Source organism: Myxocyprinus asiaticus, chromosome 35 (assembly GCF_019703515.2).
Source record: "Myxocyprinus asiaticus isolate MX2 ecotype Aquarium Trade chromosome 35, UBuf_Myxa_2, whole genome shotgun sequence".
In the NCBI taxonomy this organism is placed as follows: Eukaryota; Metazoa; Chordata; class Actinopteri; order Cypriniformes; family Catostomidae; genus Myxocyprinus; species Myxocyprinus asiaticus.
Genome location: NC_059378.1, coordinates 37,782,169 through 37,801,755, shown reverse-complemented (window position 1 = coordinate 37,801,755; position 19,587 = coordinate 37,782,169). Strand labels below are relative to the sequence as shown.

Here is a 19,587-nt window from a genome sequence, read left to right as displayed (position 1 = left end):
GAGTGTGACGTACACTGGCAAATAAAAAGATTTTTACATTTTTGGCAGAAAATGTTAATGGGGTTTGACCGTGCCAAACTCACAACTTAAATTTGATGGTGTTCTCTTTGGTTGCTAATGTGTTCTTGATGGTTCCAAGTAGGTTTCTTACTGGCACAAGTCTCCTTAATATCTTGGTCTCTAGATATAGCTTGAGTTCCTCCTTCAATTTCTACCTATCACCTATATAGGTTTCATTTTCAGATGCCATTGCAGAAATTTAGTATTCACAGTCAGCCATGATTACTTTAATCAATGAGTTTAAAGTAACTCATTGATATATAACAGGACAGTTACTGAGATTAAGCGAATAGTATTCGGCTGGTCATGTGATTCTAACATGGCAGTCCCCATATGCGGACTCTCTCCATGTAGAATAAAACAGCTTTTGTAAGGTTACTGATATGACTGGAGTCTTCATTTTAATGTGAGTGCTCATGATTTTATACATATATTGCAAAATTACAGTTCACGTCTTTAGGAGTTAAACTTTTTTAATGAGGAAGAAATTACAGAGCGCACCTTTAATCTAATTGGAATACAATTCCTTGTCTTTATTCATACATAGCATCTGAAAACACACACAAAATTTTGGACCATTTTCTTTACATTTTCTTGGTTTTATTTCACGTTGTTACACCTGTTGTGTTCCCGGTCAAAAATGACCGACAATCGGAAATGAATGTCTGGGGCTACAAAAAAAAAAAAAAAAAAAGAGTGTTTAGGAGACTGTCCAACCATCTGATGAGCACATACTGTATATGCATGTGTACTTGAACACATAAAGTCTTCGGACATGTGTACACACTCATACACACACCCATACACTCACACAAACACACACACACCCTTTGGTTTCCTAGACAAGCTCAGAAATTTTGTATGATTTTTACCATTGTAGCAAAGGTTCAGAGGTTGCCTGGGAATCCAAAGGGCTTGTGGTGGTGCGTGGGGTATGTGGGTGCTCTGATATGTGCACACACACATACATCTGTGGTGTTCCCGGTCAGAAATGACCGGACTTTAGGAATGAATGGATGAGGTTACAAAAAATGATAAAATGATTGTTCAGGAGCCTGTCCAACCATTAGATGAGCACATATGTGCATGTGTGCAGTCTTCGAACATACAGTAAACACACCCTTTGATTTTTAGGCCAATGTTCTTTCTTGTATGTCATCATTTTTGACCTGTAACACTACAGGTACATGCCATTTAAAAAAATTAAATAAAATTGTGTCAAAGCAGTCATTTGTTAAATGTTAAAACAACATTAAAATAATGATTGTGTTATAAATGGCACAGAAAATGTTGTGAATGTTTTTTTACATAGTCAAAATTATCAATAAATAATTCTATTTTAACTCGAAACAAAAGTTGTATAAGGTCAGGTCAATAAAGTCTACTATCAATAAGTTCCACAAAGAAGTACAAAACCTGTTCTAATTACTAGAAGAAAAAAAAAAGAAAAAAAAATTATATAGCATATACAAATGCTATAGTGAAAAATATTCATAATAAAAGATTTATATAATTTTAATGGGCCAGTCATTTTTGACCGAGAACACCACAAATGTGCCTTTCTGCCATTTTTTACAAAATGAGAGTAAAAAAAAAAAGAAAAGAAAAAAACATAGTGTGATACACAGGACAGAAATTTTTTGTATGGTATTTAATACAGAAAATATATCCATAAAAATGTTTTTTTAATGCAAAAATTTTGTTGCATTAATTTAGGCCTATTGTCAATAACTTACAAAAAGAGGTACAAAACCTGTTCAGATGAAAACAAAATCTAATGCAATATTTATGATAATATATGGATTATGTGAGATTCATAAACCATTTAAACGGGTTGGCCATTTTGACCCGGGAACACAATGAGTGATAGCCAATGAGGAACACAGCACAATGGTTAAAGGGATAGTTCACCCCGAAATGAAAATTCTGTCATCGTGTTTTTGCAAACCTGTATGACATTCTTTCAGGTGTTTCATTGCATATATTTTCCATACAATGGAAAAATTCCATACATTCAAAGGTGACAGAATTTTCATTGTTTGGTGAAACAGAATTTTCATTTTGCTAAAGCACTCCCTTTAGCAAAATGTCTATTATAGCACCTGAGTTTGTGCTGCACCAGTGCAGCTGCAGTAGCCCGACTGCGTGGGTTCAGCCGGCCGAGCTCCTTGTAGCTGCGGTAATATTGCTGGATCAGCACAGCTGCCCTGCGACTCTGCTGGAACTTCTTCTGTTCGTGGTAACTGCGGAATTTACTCTGGATAAGGATGGCGGCCAGCGTCATCTTCTTATAAAGTGCATACTGCCAGAGGACAGAGAAAGGAATTATTGTCTCAAGACAAAAGAGAGAGATGAATTATCTACTACTTATCAAAGGCTGCAAAACAAATATCAACATTTCATTGGCATACTAGGTCGTCGATGCTACTGTAGGATGTTGTGGATGGTTGACTTGGCTTTGTTATGCGGTTGCTGGGTGTTTCTTCAAATTTGGGCACTTTTATGTCCCAGGGGTGGATTTTTATTAAAACGAACAGATTTTAAATTTTTCCTTTTTAAAAGAGTATTAGAGTTTCCACTAAGAAATTTTGGTACCGGCCAATGTGTCCGGGAATTCTAAAGTTTAACAGACAAATTGGTAAAAATCCCGTCATCTCATTTTGGTGTTTATTTTGCACTGTAACGCGATGGACTATGCATAATATGTGATATAATAATAAAACTATTAAGTATTATGAACAATGAGCTTTGTTCATTATAGCTGCTTTTTCCATAAAAAAACAACAGTCATGGAATTAGTGTCTATAGCGTCACATATCTTTTTGTGCACAATGAAATATTAAAATAACATAAATCATTAGGTTATTATGTGATATCATTTCTCACATTGGTAAATTTATTTATCTTTATTCCTATTTTTCTTATAGAACAGTAGCGTTTTGCTGCCGACATAAAGTCAAATGTGTGTTTCTCTACAGCTTGAGATCTGGTGTCCATCTCCTTGAAAAGACAGCAATGCAAGGCTGTTTTAATGTGATTCAGAAGTGAGAAGCTTCTCACTGCTGGCATGTGAGACTAACGGAATAACGCAGGCTGCCTTTGCCATTGTGCGGGATACAACCTGCTGTAGTCGCGTATTAGGATTTTGCAAACTGTCGGGAAAGTTTAAACCTCCGTGGCAGCAAAGCACTGTCATCACTGGGATGGCGTCATGCTGTACACTTGAAGCATCAACTAAAGGGGTTGCTGACGCTTCTTGTTAATGTTTTAACATTGTCTGTCTGACAATTTTTCAATTCTGAGATGCGAACGATTATCTGAGTTACCGTAAACTTTGTCAGTTCGAACCAGTCTGGCCATTCTCTGTTGACCTCTGTTGAACAAGTCTGGCACCAACAATCATCCATGCGATTATCTAATCAGCCAATCATGTGGCAGCAGTGCAGTGCATAAAAGCATGCAGATATGGGTCAGGAGCTTCAGTTAATGTTCACATCAACATCAGAATGTGGAAAACATTTGATCTCAGTGATTTGGAGCGTGGCATGATTGTTGGTGCCAGATGGGCTGGTTTGAGTATTTCTGTAACTGCTGATCTCCTGGCATTTTCACGCACAACAGTCTCTAGAATTTACTAAGAATAGTGGCAAAAACAAAAAACATCCAGTGATCGGCAGTTCTGTGGATGGAAATGCCTTGTTGATGAGAGAAGTCAACAATGGCCAAAGTCTACGGTAACTCAGATAACCACTCTGTACAATTGTTGTGATAAGAATATAATCTCAGAATGCTATTCTGAGATGCGGGTTGGTGCTGTTTGGCGGCACGAGGGGGGACCTACACAATATTAGGCAGGTGGTTTTAATGTTGTGGCTGATCAGTGTATATATATATATATATATATATATATATATATATATATATATATATATATATATATATATATATATATATACTGATTAGCCAAAACATTATGACCACTCACAGGTGAAGCGAATAACGTTGATCATCTCTTAACAAGGCCACATGTCAAGGTCTGGGTAGATTAGATGGTAAGCATACAATCAGTTCTCATAGTCAATGTGTTGAATACAGGAGAAATGGGCCGGAGTAAAGACCTGAGCAACTTTGACAAGGGCCAAATTGTTATGGCCAGACAACTGGGTCAGAGCATCTCTGGAACTGCAAGGCTTGTGGGGTTCTCCCGGTCAGCAGTGGTGAGTACCTACCGACAGTGGTCCGAGGAGGGATTAACTACAAACCTGAGACAGGGTGTTGGGCGCCCAAAGCTCATCGATGCGCAAGGGCAACGTAGACTATCCCGTCTGGTCCGAACCGACAGAAGGCCTACTGTGGCACAAGTCACAGAAAATTTTAATGATTGTTAAGGGAGGAATGTGTGTGCCCATGATGACCCTTGTCCACTGTTGAAAGCGCCTACAATGGGCACGTGAGCATCGAAACTGGAAGAAGGTCACCTGGTCCGATGAGTCAAGTTTTCTTTTGAGTATTTTTACATCATACTTTTACATCGGAGGACCAACAGCATATTAGGCAGGTGGTCATAATGTTTTGGCTCATAGGTGTATATATTCTATTTGTCACATTTGAACTGACTTGAACCTTTGAAACTTTTTACCAGGCCTTCATCATTTATTTTTATTTACTACTTTTCAAATGCCTTTTATGTACACATTTACTGTTTTAGCCTTGTCACCAACCCAGACTTTTAATATTAAACTATGAAAATCCATTATAAACATACAGATTTTTACATGCTTAAAGCTATGATAATTTAACAAGCAAAAAAGTGAAATAAAATAAAAACCACTTCAATATTTATTATGTGAAAACGATTTATAAATGTTTTTAAAATTACGACTGTCCCACATTTGTCGCATAATTTCCACCGCATCAAATAATTTTCCTACGGACAAGTGATGTTTAAAGAAAACACAGAAAAATCAATGTAAATATCACTTGTGAGCAAAATATTTTATAGGGCGTCATTTCCAGCCAAGTTATAATTTTGTGCATTTAGGATATATAAAATGTTATCTATGAAATTAGCCTTAGCAATACAAAGGAGTCGGCCATTTTATTCCAAAAACGTTAAAACGATAAAAATGTAATTTCCATTAAACACAATGCAGAATTTTTAGATGTGCTAGATATAACACTGTGGTGAGAATTTCAAAAACTTTCAGAAAAAATGACAAAAATGGCATCCTGTAAATCTCCTGCGATTCATGTAAAAACACTGTTGAACATTGTTAAAAGTCTAAAAGTGCCCAAAGTTGAAGAAACATCCTGCTATGCCCTGTTATGTGGTTGCAAGGGTATTCTCTGTGGTTACTAAGTGGGTTGCTAGGTTGTTGCTTAATGGCCCAAGTCAAAAGAGCCCATCCCCAAGTACCCATGATATTCTGGTCTCTTGATATGGATCAGGTCCCTCCTTTAATGTAAGTCTATGGGATTTTTAATTGAAGTATGATTGCTTAGAAAAGTATTAGCATACCTCTCCTCAACAAACCACATGATTTGAGGTACCATTCATGTCTGTAGCACATCCCTAAACCTAAGTACAGGTATGAGCAATAAAATTGTGATGCTTGCCTTAGCAAACACCACTAATAAACTTCCAGTTCAATCAAATCCAAAGCAGTAGGAGTTGAGAAGTTGTAGATGAAATGGGAAGCATTACCTTCAAGGCTATCCATGTCAGCTTGAGGAAGAGAGAGAAAGGAAATGTCAAGACTATTACAATTGGCCACTCAAAATAGTACACACAGTGATTCTGAGTTTCAAGGCCTACCTGTTTGTACCTCTTATAAGAACGCTGAATGACAGCAGCTGCCAGTTCCTGCTGCTCCCGCAGCGGACGACCCTGCAGGATGGGGGAAGAGGGGGGGTGAGGTAGGGTGGGAGAGGACAGGAGAGAGATTAGTGTTCACAAGGAGGCCTGGATGGCCACGGAGATGATGGCATCTGATTCCTTTTGAGGCTGGCCAAGATGTCCTCTTAGACTGTTGAAATGCTCCAAGCAGAAGGTTAATCCTCAGAACTGCTCTGAACAACCAATGCTGTGTAGACTTGGGGACATCTGCACATCCCGTTAAGATGGATAGATAGAGGGAACAATGCAATCATTCCTTATAGCAAGGCCATGCTAAGCTCAAGCAAATTTCCCCATGCGTCTCAACACGGACCCTATTTCTGCCTTTTGGAGCACACACTACAACAAAAAGGTCCAGCTGAGGTCTTTTCTTTTACCTTAAGTTCAGGAGCACCATACAATACAACACAACACAGCACAACCTTTGAAACCGGACCATCACGAACACTGGCAACACATACACCTGGGTGAAGTCCCGCCCTACCTTGTACTTGCGGAAGGTGTTCTGGACCTGGCGGGCTGCCTCGTACAGTTCTCTCTGTTCAGGATCAGACAGCGCCAGCTGGGTCAAGTCACGCTCTTCCTTGCTGTGGGAGGCGTTGAGAAGAGCAGCCCATTCCGCAGGGGACTGAAGGCCGAGTTTCCCAAGAGGACCATCGAGTTCTGGCTGTCCTCCACTATGGACGGTGCCCAGGCCAGGTGTGGAAGCAAGAGGCTTGTTAAACAGGAACCTAGGAAACCCATCAATTGGATAAACCAATTAAATTGCGCAGAAACCCCCCCCCCCCAAAGAGATTGTAACTAGGGCTGAACAATTAATCAGAAAGAAAAATGAAATTGTGTTATGAGCCACTGCGATTATCAAACCGTGATAGCAGCGGTACGCCGTTGTTTTGTATGTTGTGTAGTGTTTTCTTAAATACATGTAAACAGGTTCAGTGTACTACACGTGTTTTCAGTTTTTTCAGAGCGACCGGTTTCTCAGAGTTCAGTTCGGTGTGCTAACGTGCCGCTGAACGCATTATATTTAAAGCACCCTAGATTTATTTAAATTGCACATTTGCCAAATGTAATGTTTGGCCGCTACAATTTGCTATACAAATCTAAAATAACCCCATGACACAGGGTTTTTGTGGACAGAAAGAGAGATGAGAGCATTTCACTGCATTGTTGTCAAATCAACTACAAACAACAGAAACTTCAGTTCCAACAGTTTTCCGCCAAAGTAAAGGCTTGAGGAGTTAACCGGACTGCATAGCAATGCCACGGGAAATAGGGATGGCATTAAATATTAATATTTTGATTAATGATCGGCACATTATTTTATCGATACATTTGAGAGGCATCAATATATTAACATCAGCCAACATTTAAATTAGAAGCCTAATTTGTGCTTTCAATTCAATGCCAGTTGCATTTCATTCAATGTAGCCTGATGTAATAGCTTTAGGAAACCACAAGGGGGCGACATTACATATAATTAAGCCAGTCGCACAAGGCACAAATATCACAAACGCATTACGAGCTGATGGCAGTCCAAAGTTACAAAGGTTTTTGTATTTCTTCAGCTCATCGATGCAAAAACAATACCTCAGGACGTTAGTGACCCGGGACCTCATTCCACCCCCTGTACGTCATCTATTTTTTGGAGTTGTGCCCACACCTCTTTAGTATTTCTCAATCTTACTCTTATAAATAGTGTAACACAAAATAAATGCAAAACTGCAAAAAAAAATTTTTTAGAATGCTTAAGTACCAAAAGTATATAAAGACTAAGAACATTTTTAAAAATTTGATAAATATATTTTAAAAACTATTGCCCGTTTAAATGGTTATCGACCTTTTACACCACCTTAGTTATTGCTATCGGCAGAATCTACTATCGGTCGACCTTTAAAAGGTTCCTGCGTGAAACATTGAAAAAACAACGAGACAAAGTATAACAGTCAAAAATGGCAATCTAACGTATGTTTACATACGTAGAACAAAGAACAATTAAAAGAACAATGCAAACCCCATGGAATGTAAAACAAAGAGATTGTAACAGTGTTTTGTGATTCAACAGAATAAGGGGCCATTAAGCTAGACATAGCATAATGAATAAAAGGTTTTTAAAAGGTGACATTCTTCTTAACCTGACACAGCATCTAAAATAATGTGGCACTCCTGCACAAATTGTTGAAAAAACAAAGATATCATAACCATCTTTTGCGATTCAACAGACTAAAGGGCCGTTTAGAATGTGTTCTGGCACTAAAAAACGGTAGACAGCGCAATGAATAATACAGAATGCAGGTGTCTCAAGATGTGTTTTTGACATTGATGTTCTTTTTAACCAGACAAGGCATCTAAAAAACGTAGCGCTCCTGCGTGAAGGCCAAAGTATACTTCGGATTTCCGCATACCACAAGTGCGTGTGGTGCAAATTTCGTCATGTGCATGTGCAGCCTAGTTTTCCAGTTTTCCATGTGCTTCGTCTGCACATGCACCTGGTGTTGACTGTATTAAAAGAGGATCACAAAGCAATCGTAGTGCGCATGCAGTGAACGCATCCGTAAGTGCTTATGGTTAAAAGAGTATACTTTCAAAGGCTGAGCGCTAAAGTATATAGCCTTGAGACACTAAGAAAAAACAGAGAGATGCAGCACAACAGCCAAAAATGTCCATCTCACACGTTTATATAAAAAAACTAAAAACATTGAAATAACAGCACAGATACAAAAATACATTTGGCATGAATGGCCCCTAAGTATGTGAGAAAAAGTATAACAAATTTATAAAGAACTCAAGTGGTTATCTTGTGCATTTCATCCTGTGAAAACTCACCTCTCTGCATCTCCAAGGTAACTGGCCAACCAGCTCATGGTGTTGACACTGTCTAGTGTCGAATCTGACGCAAAGTTTTCGCTCTTGATGCGATCAGACGTTGCCGCAATGACTTCCTCTGCTAAAGTCATCATGTTCATGTTCTGAAACAAGTAGTTGAGTACTTTTAAAATGTTGGAAATGTCCACACCAGTAACTATGGATGTTCATATTCTTGGCTCAACCAAGCCAACATACTTTTATTCTACAAACTTGGATTAGGGTTTATCCAAAACCCCTAAACTAAGGCAAATCAAATTCCTCTTGCTTTTAAAGTACATCCACTCGGCACAGACCTTCAGGCTGATATGTTGGACCCATAAAAAAATAAATGAATAAATAAAGCTTTTAAAACAATTTCAAACTCTTAGACATGGCCAACATCAAAGTTTGTCTTGACAAATTGCATTATTCTAGTTATTTAGGAAGTCCTACAGACTCCAAAGACCTAGGCCACATCCACACTAATCCGTTTAAGTTTAAAACCTCAGTTTTCAGTTTCCTAACATCATCATTTTCCAAAGTATGTGGTTATGGAGGACATTTTCAAAACAATTTGTTTTAGGTGGAGAAAAACACCATTCCAGTGTGGATGAGAGGCGTAAACGTAGCAAAATCAAAGTGTTTTCAAATGAAAACATATTAGTGTGGATTTGGCCCAAGACTCTTAGTAATCACAGGTTCCAATGGTTTCAGTGTGGCTCCAATACATGTTTGGAAAGTGACATTTGGACATGGTACATAAAATTACTAACAATATTGCAACTGAGAAACTAATTAGTGGCAAATACAAGCTTTGCAAGATCTTTGAGACAATAATTTTTTACATATAGTTCATATTATAACTAAGGGGTTGCACAGACTAGTCGACTACAACTAACATAGTTGACACCGACAGCCTGAAGTCCAATAGTCGCACACCACGTGATTTATAAAACACGTCTGTTGAAAATACAGTGGATGTTCTGTCAGACTCGCATTAAAAGATGCACTAACATAATGCACTTCAGAACTGGTGTTTGTTTACTGTATCATTCTGCTCAACGTTTCAACAACAATCTTACGCATTCTTTATAGTATCTGCATTGCACATGTGCATAGCATTGTATCAACACTGATAATGTGCAGAAAATTCCATAGGCTACTCTGATAAAAATGACACACATGCTACGATAACCTGCAATATATGCAACTTGGCCTTCAAACATAACAAAATACTAGTGTTATGCTGACCTGGATGCTGTTTGCTCAAGAACACGATTCAGCGACAGTTTCGAAAAGCGCTTCGAGTTGGAGTCCACTGACATGACGGAATGCTTCCTCATTGTTGTCTGCACAATAGATCTCATGACCGCCTGAAACCATTCTGACAAGCGGCTACAAGAGGAAGGGGAACCGTCTGCAGCTACAGGTAGTCCAGTGTGCATTGGTTTAGGGGTATAATGACATCACGACTATTCAAATTCGAATCAACTAATGGGCTCAACTAGTTGACAATTAAAAATCAGTAGTCGTGCAACCCCTAATCAGCACTATAAAAGATGCAATTTTGACAATCCATGAGTGTTAAAGAGGTCTCTCTGTGCCTCACCTGCAAATCTCCTGTGTTCTCCAAATCCTCTTGGCTTGTCCGCAGATCAGAGATGGTTCCCGTGCTAGCCATTTCTCTTAATCTCAGCTTGTTTGCCAGCCTTTCCTTGCCAAGACCTCCAGTTGTCACCCTTCGTCTCAAACTCCATCGGCCACCTCCACAAGATGAGGCCAGCTTAATCTGAGACTGCTCCCCATCACCTTCCCTAGGTTTGGCGGGGCATGTTTTAGGCTTGTGGGCCTGTTCTTCCAGTCCGAGAGGGGCAGAACAGGGTTTGCTTGGCCGAGTTTGGTAGCTCTCAGGGTTGGGCTTGTGTTTCTTACTTAACGGGGCGTCACCATGACTAACACTGCTATAAAAACTGGATGGTTCTGACCTTGGTCTCCTCAAGTCTGCAAAGGTACAAAACGAAACTCAAACTGTCAACCTGTTTCACACTTTTTTGTTTCCGCTTTTAACTTAGTTACTTAAAGGCCAAATCTTTACAGTTGTAAAGATTTGAACTCACCTGAACTGGAGATTGAAGCAGAACTGGTGATGCTGCTTTCTTTCAATCCAACTGAAGCTGTTTCAGTTCCCCAAACATTCATCCATCCCTCTGCCGCTGAAGCCTCAGCAGATGGTGAGAAAGGTATGCTGGGAGTTGTAGCCAGTGCACCTGACTGCTGCTCTTCCCTCTGAAGGCTTTCCAGACACTCGGCCAGCTTGGTGTGACCCCGAGACCGGGCGATAGCCAGTGGTAAGCGACCCAAAGAATCAGGGATGGCTAAAGCTCGCCGATCCCATTTATACAGAACCACTGCCACCTCCATATGACCCAAAGCACAGGCCCACATCTGAAGAAATTAGCAAAAAGAAATGTTATTTATTTTTACATTTTAAGGTTATGTTAGGTTAAACATTTGAATTAAACATATTAAAAATTTAATTACATTTTTATTTGTTTAATGTAATTTAATATTGTCTTAACTAGGGTTACACAGAGTCCTTGTGCAATGGATTTAGGGCTTGTTCATACCGAACACGTTTTTTTCATCCGTCCGTGCACTTTTTCTATAAAACATGCACTAGACAGACATTTTTGACCGTTGTGCCACATCTATCTGGGTCGCACAGGACCGCCATGTTTTCTTAGAAGCAGTGTCAGGTTTAAAAAGAACGGCAACTTTAAAAGCGCATTAAGACATCTACATTCTTTTGTATTCCTTGCGCTGCTCCTACCTTTTTTTAACGCAAGAATGCATGAATCTGAGCAGTTCCTTATAGTGCTACATAAGCCTTGAAAATCTCAGTATTTTCAAATGGTAGTATGGTAATTATGGTTGTATTGTATTATAACAATCGATGTATGTACGGTAGCAATTGTTATTTGCGCCACCAAAACTTTTCTTTGAATTTAAGTTATCTCTGCAATAACTTAAAATGATATATAATAGCATATAATTTCTTTTAAATGTCTGGTTTTCCCACACTCCAAAAGAAATCATAAATTTTAATTAAACTTTGGAAGTGTAACTATAAAAAATGTGTTGCTACTTGGTATCATGATACTTTGCTGGGATCATATAGTAAGATTTTATTAAGGTATCGTGACAATCTCAACACTCACCAGTGGCGTGCAAGAGAAGTGATCAACATTTAGAGGATCCACCTCCAGTTCCAGGTCAATACTGTCTGCATGCTTGGTGCTGTGGAGACAAACAGCAAAATATTGAGCAGGTGAATTAAGTATATGTGGCATCTACTGTATGTGCATTTAGATCCAGCATACTCACCGCCACTTGATAAGTGTTTGAATAAGGGTGGTGTAACCCTGGGCGGCTGCCAGGTGGAGTAAAGTCATGCCCCGGAACGTCTTTGAATGAATTAGGTGCTTGGACTTCGCCCAGCAGGCCCGGTTCATCATCTTCTCGCACACTACAACCACACGGCTCTCAAAGGAGCTGCCTGCCTGACCCTGGCTCTGACCTGGTGAAAACTAAAAGAACAAATCAAACACATAATGGGATCAGGTTAGAGCTGCAACAAGAATTTGATGGTGAGCCCCACTAAATAAAGTCTTAGCCTTAGGTCTTAGGTGCAAGAATGATACCTGTGCCTGCTCAGAATTGCCTCTTCCTCCTTCTCCTCCTCCACTTCCTCCGGTTCCTCCACTCTCTGACGTTCCTCCACTGGCCTGCTGTTGACCGGCCATCTCTGCCATCCTTCTCTCCATCTGCTCCAAACGTTCCAGGATGGACATTCTGAACTGGTTATCTGTACAAGAAACCAAGAGAACAAGTTAAGGGACGTTCACTCCGAATATGTTTATGCGTCCATCAGCAATGTTTTTTAAGGAGCCCTTTAAAGGACAGGGCAGGAATTTTTTATCTGAAATAATTTTGCGTGCCCTCACAATAGTTTTCATGCCCTTGCAATAAGTTTTGTGTCCCCTCGCAATAAATTTACCATGGCTTTACCATGGTAACCATATTTTAACCATGATATTCGTAGTGAAACCATAGTGATAATACAGGAAAACGAAAACTATGGTAACAAAAAAATCATAACTTTGTGGTTTTACTATACAAATACCATAGTTTAACTATGATTTTACTATAGTAATATTGTAAACTGTTGTAACCATAGTTTTTGGTGGGCGCCGTAGTTTTTCAATTGTTTTTCTATGTAAACATGTGATAGTAAGACATTTTTGAACATTGCGCCAAGTCAAAGTCTTTTTGCAAGTCAGTCCACTCGGCAGCCATCTTTGGAACACTGTCGTGCAGCTATTTTTCTATGTAAACAAGTGGCATACAAGCGCAGCTCCTATCTACTTGAATAGGGAAAGACTGAAATCTCCAAAACAGTTGGTCAAGATTACGTTCAAAAACCATATTTCAAATCAGCAGTAAAATCTGACAAAACCAAGTAGGCATAGCTGCTGGCCAGAGACCTCCAAATGAGGGCTGAATCTCCAAAAGAGGGTGGGGTTACTCTATAAGGGGGCGTGGCTACTCCAAAACGGGGTTGCGCCAACTCCAAAAGGGGGCGTCACTTCCAGGGGATTTATTTATTTATTTATTATTTTGCTTTTAACATTTTTATTGATTCTTATGAGAAATATGGAATAACCAAACATATACACACAATCAACTTAACTCCCATTATATCCCACTCTCACTCCCCCTCCCCAACTCCACCCTTCCCCTCAACAAATATCTCTGTGGTCAAAGCCAAAATTACACCATGCACACATATAGCCAAACAAAGAAAAAAGAAAATAGCTGAGAATATAAAAAATCTAAAAATCAACAAACAAAGAGAAAAAAAAAGAATTTCACAAAGAATAGAATTTACAATATTACCACCACATCTCTGTTACTCTCCACATGGTCCTCACTGAGAGCCCTCCAGAAAGGCCAAATACCTGTCCCATTTCTTACCATACATGTCTATTTTGCCAAGCTGTTAATATGACATCTTTTCAAATGCCACCACCCAACCCAATTCGGTGAACCATTCTTGAAATAAGGGAGCGCCAATTGACTTCCATCCTCTAAGAATTATCTGTCTGCCAATCATAACACTAGTCTGGACCCAGCTTTTTGTATATTTGTCACCTACTTTAATGACCGCCCCATCACCCAATATACATAGTCAAGTCAAGTCATTTTTATTTGTATAGCGCTTTTCACAACACATATTGTTTCAAAGCAGCTTTACAGAAAATCTTGCATTAACAGAAAATGAAACTGTAATATCTATAAAGTCTTAGAGTCATCATTGTGTAGTTTGATTAAATATGAATGCAAATTGTGTATAAAAATAAATAATTATATCATTAAATAATCATTGTATTTAGAACCCAGTGAGCAAGCCCAAGGCATCTGTGGCAAGGAACACAAAACACCATAAGATGTTGGTTAAAGGAGAAAAATAACTTTGGGTGAAACCAGGCTCACTGTGGAGGCCAGTTCCCCTCTGGCTAACAGCATGAATATAATGCCAATATTAGTTATTTGTGTGCAGTGCAAGTCATGGTTTAAAATTAGTAAACTAAGTAAGTATTAAGGGTCAGTGTTTAAAACAAAGATTTTGTATGAACTGTGAGACTAATGACTAATGTCTTTGAAGTTCATCCTGGATTAACTGCAGAAGTTCACATAGATGTATTGTCCTTTATTAGTTGGCTAATGAAGGCTTTTGTTGGCAATAATTGTTAGTCTATGAATTCCATTTTAAGAGTGTAGTCCATCATTAGACAAAGGAGATGCAGGCAGAGATCAGTGAGGTGAACCGCAGTTCAACCGGCAGGTCATTTCGGTGAGGTCTATCCTAAGTCCAAGGTTCAGGCAGTGGCATATGAAGTATGTCTTATGGTTGGAGTTGGCATCAGTTCATCCTCTGAAGTCCATTGTAATAGACTGAAGTGATGTCTGTCTGGCACCAGCTGCATTTAGTTGTCATTGCTCAGAGACACATAGCAGTGGAGTCCGACACCAAGCAGGAATGGAGCTGGATCTGGCCGGCTCTGGTAACCTCGGGATATGAATCCCAAGGTTGAGACAGGAAACAAGTAGAATAATATTAGTATAGATGCCATTAAATTTAAATTAAAATATTAAATTTTTAAATTAAAAATACCATTGCAGAGTTATAGATCATGATAAATGTTTCTGGTTCTGGCAGACCTAACTAAAGCAGCCTTATTGTGAGTTGATGGATAAATTAGGTGTATGCCTGGCTAAATAGATGAGTCTCTAGTCTAGACTTAAACTGAGTGAGTGTGTCTGCATCCCGAACAGTGTTAGGGAGACTATTCCAAAGTTTGAGCCAAATAGGAAAAGGATTTACCTCCTTTTGTGGATTTTGATATTCTTGGAACTATTAACAGGCCAGAATTTTGCAATCGTAATGAATGTGATGGAATATAGCGTGTTAGAAGGTCACTTAAGTACTGCGGGGCTAGACCATTCAAAGTTTTGTACGTAGTTAACAAAATTTTAAAATTAATACGAAATTTAACAGGTAGCCAATGTAACGATGATAAAATGGGGCTAATGTGATCATATTTCTTGGTTCTAGTCAGCTCTCTGGCTGCTGCATTTTGAACCAATTGGAGTTTATTTACTGAACTTGCAGGACATCCTCCCAGTAATGCATTACAATAATCTAGTCTTGAGGACATGAACGCATGAATTTGTTTTTCAGCATCAGCAACAGAGCATGTGTCGTAACTTAGCAATATTTCTGAAGTGGAAGAATGCTGCTCTACAAACATTGGAAAATTGATTTTCAAAGGACAGATTGGTATCAAATATAACACCTAAGTTCTTCGCTGTAGAAGACGATGTAACAGTTCATCCATCGAGAGTCGATTTATATTTTAGGGGCTTATTTTTTAGAGGTTTTTGATCCAATAATTATAACATCTGTTTTGTCGGAATTGAGTAGAAGGAAATTTCTGGCCATCCAATCTTTGATTTCATTGATACACTCTGCTAATTTGGAGAATTGTGAAATTTCATCGGGTTTCGAAGAAATATAATGTTGGGTATTGTCGGCATAACAGTGGAAACTTATTCCACAATTGCTGATTATATCTCCCAGGGGAAGCATATATAAGGAGAAAAGCAGAGGCCTTAAATCTAATCCCTGTGAAACTCCATACTTAACTTTTGTTTGATTTGACAAATCCTAGTTTACATATAGAAAGTGGTAGAGGTCTGCTAAATAGAACCTAGACCATGCTAATGAAAGTCCACAAATGCCAACATAATTCTCAAGTCAATCCATGAGAATGTCGTGATCTATGGTGTCGAAGGCAGCACCAAGATCTAAGAGTACTAGAAGAGAAATGCAGCTGCGATCAGATTTCATTTGTAACTCTGATAAGTGCAGTCTCTGTACAGTGATGGGGCCTAAATCCTGACTGAAATTGTTCATATATACTATTTCCCTGTAAAAATAAACATAGTTGGGTGGACACTACATTTTCTAGTATTTTTGAGATAAATGGGATATTTGAAATCAGTCTGTAATTAGTAGCTAATTCTCCAGGATCAAGCTGTGGCTTCTTAATAAGTGGTTTGATTACTGCCATTTGAAAGTTTCTTGGGACGTATTCTAGGGATAGCGAGGAGTTAATAATATTAAGAAGAGGTTCTGAGATTACAGGGAATACCTCTTTTAAGAGCTTAGTTGGTTTTGGATCTAACATACATGTTGTGGCTTTTGATGTTTTGATAAGTTTCATTAGCTCTTCATGACCTATGACAGCGAAGGATTGAAGTTGCTCGTGAGGAAAATTATGAGACACTGTTTTCTGAGGCACTGTGACAGACGATTGTATAATTACAATTTTATTTCTGATGATTTCAATTTTATCAGTAAAGAAATTCATGAAGTTATTACTATTGTGCTGTGAAGGAATATCTGGTTCAGTTGAGGCTTAATTCCTAACCAATTTAGCCACAGTAATGAATAAACACCAAGAACTGTTGTGGTTATTTTCTATGAGTTACCTAAAATATGCTGACTTGGCAGCTTTTAGTGCCTGTCTGTAGCTACAGACACTATCCTTCCATGCACCATGAAATACCTCTTATTTTGTTTTCTTCCACTTGCGCTCCATTTTCCGAGCTGCTTTCTTGAGAGTATGAGTGTGATCATTGTACCATGGTGCAGGGCTTTTTTCTTAAACTTTTTTTTTATCGAAGGGGGGCGACACCATCAAGAGTGCTAGAGAAGACTGTATTTATATTTTCTGCTATTGCATCAAGTTCTTCTACACTTTTTGGCTTACTGAGTATATGAGATAAATCTGGAAGATTATTAGTGAAGCTATCTTTAGTGGTCGAAAGAATAGTTCTACCTGAATGATAGCGTGGTGTAGATTGAGTAACATTAGCTGTTCGCAGCATACAAGAGATGAGGTAATGATCTGAGATGTCATTGCTCTGTGGCAGAATTTCTATAGTATCAACACTGACTCCATATGACAGAATTAAATCTAGTGTATGATTATAGCGATGAGTTGGTCCTGTCACATTTGTCTGACTCCAAGAGATTTGAGAATATCGATCTTAAAATGCTAATCCCAATGTGTCATTTTCATTACCTATGTGAATGTTGAAGTCACCAACAATTAAAGCTCTATCCACAGTAACTACTAGATCAGATAGAAAATTAGCAAATTCACCAAGGAAATCAGAATATGGCCCGGGTGATCTATATATGGTAGCAAGTTCAAAAGACGACAGAGACTTTTTATTTGTATCTGACGGTGTCACATTAAGCATTATTAGTTCAAAAGACTTAAACTTATATCATGTCCTCTGAGTAATATCAAAACCTTCACTGTAAATTACAGCAATACCTCCTCCTCGACCCATCAGACGAGGCTCATGTTTATAACAATAACCCGTGGGAGTAGATTCATTTAAACTAATATATTCATCCGGTTTAAGACAGGTTTCAGTCAAACAGAGTGCATCCAAACTATGATCTGTAATAATTTCATTTACAATTAGTGCTTTGGTTGAAAGAGATTTAATGTTTAGTAGTCCTACCTTTATATGATGTTTATCTTATTTTTTTTTTTGTTTATTTCAAGTTTTACCTTAATCAATTTTTTTTCTAAATGATTTAGTGAGAGTTTTGTGTTTGGTAGTTCGGGCAACAGACACAGTCTCTATATGATATCTAGGTGATACAGTCACTATGTGTTGTAGTTTATGTGACCTGTGTGACGTCTCAAGGCAGCTAGCAGATGTTTGGATAAGCCAGTTTGTCTGCTTCCTGACCTGGACCCCCAGTTGGTCAAATACTATCACTATTAAGACTATGAGCCAAATTACTAGAGAGGAGAGCGGCACCTTCCCTGGAGGTCATTTTTAGCAGGTCAGATCTTCCCCAAAAACTCTTCCAATTGTCTATAAATCCTATGGTATTCTCTGGACACCACTCAGACATCCAGCCATTCAGGGACACTAATCTACTATAAACCTCATACAAACCACGACAAACAGGGAGGGGGCCTGAGCATATTACAGTGTCTGACAAGTTCACACACCTCTTTAACATTATCTCTAGTGATCTCTGACTGACGAAGCCGGACATCGTTAGTGGCAACAATAACAATTTTAGAAAATCTACGTTTAGCATTAGCCAGCACTTGTAAATTTGATCTAATGTCAGACGCCCGAGCCCCCAAAATGCATTTAACAATAGTGGCTGGAGTCTCTATTTTCACGTTCCTTACAATAGAATCTCCTATAACAAGGGCACTTTCAACATGATTCTTAGTGGGTGCATCACTGAGTGGGGAGAATCAGTTAGAAACCCTAACAGGAACGGGACAGTGGTGTCGCTTTGCTGAGTGAGTATGCCGCCGAGACATCACCCAAACGCCCTGCTGTGGGGGCTCTACAGCTGGAACCAAAGTGTGTGTATTGCTCGCTGTACTACCCACTTTCGTAACAGTATCTACCGGCTTCTCTTTCTCACTGACCTCCACTAGCATTCGGATGCATGTCTCTAACTCATTAAACTTCTCCGTCAGCCTGACTAATTCCTTACATTTATCACATGTAAAGCCCTCACTGCTGATGGAAGAAGCTATAGGAAACATGTGGCATGTAATGCAGGAAGCAATAACATGAGTGGAAGCCATGACTTACCGCAATTGTTTGTTGTTGTTGGTGTTATGGTTGTTCTTGAGCGCCGAGGGTTTGATATCGATGTGAATCCCTCACACAATTATTTATTGTTATGGTTGTTCTTGATATTCAATAATCCATGTAACACAGAGGATAAAACGGATGTGCACAATAAAATGCATGCAGTTTAATCACAATAAAAATAGAAAGCGGATGCATGCGGAAAAATGCACGCAGTTGAATCGCGATAAGAGAATAATGCAGAAAAAACACTGAAAACAGAAAGATAAGCAATGCTAAAAAATAATAGCAGGCTACAAACACAGACTCGAGCTAGGCGCCAGCAGCAACAGGAACAAGAAGTGGAAAACCCTGCTTTCTAGTCTGGGGCAGAATAAAATTTGAGTATCTAAAACCTCACAGATAAAATTCTGGACTCATACCCAGAATTCTTGAATCTTAGCGCAGAACCACAGAGCATGGACCATGTCTCCATACTCCAACTGACATCGCCAGCAGGTAGGTATGTCTTT

At 38.9% G+C, this 19,587-nt stretch overlaps 1 protein-coding gene across 7 annotated transcripts in view; it reads right to left on the bottom strand.

Annotated features, from left to right (window-relative positions):
- Positions 1-19,587, bottom strand: part of LOC127426070 (calmodulin-binding transcription activator 1-like) — a 507,664-nt gene that overhangs the window by 8,676 nt on the left and 479,401 nt on the right. For 6 of the 7 annotated variants that reach the window (XM_051672554.1, XM_051672555.1, XM_051672556.1 and 3 more), the window contains 10 exons: positions 12,505-12,668; positions 12,188-12,390; positions 12,022-12,100; positions 10,921-11,248; positions 10,413-10,804; positions 8,783-8,925; positions 6,441-6,687; positions 5,876-5,947; positions 5,765-5,785; positions 2,163-2,362 (listed from right to left, as the gene is read on the bottom strand). In XM_051672554.1, the coding sequence (XP_051528514.1) occupies positions 2,163-2,362; positions 5,765-5,785; positions 5,876-5,947; positions 6,441-6,687; positions 8,783-8,925; positions 10,413-10,804; positions 10,921-11,248; positions 12,022-12,100; positions 12,188-12,390; positions 12,505-12,668 (1,849 nt within the window). The remainder of the gene's footprint in view (positions 1-2,162; positions 2,363-5,764; positions 5,786-5,875; positions 5,948-6,440; positions 6,688-8,782; positions 8,926-10,412; positions 10,805-10,920; positions 11,249-12,021; positions 12,101-12,187; positions 12,391-12,504; positions 12,669-19,587) is intronic. The other variant, XM_051672560.1, reaches the window with a different exon arrangement.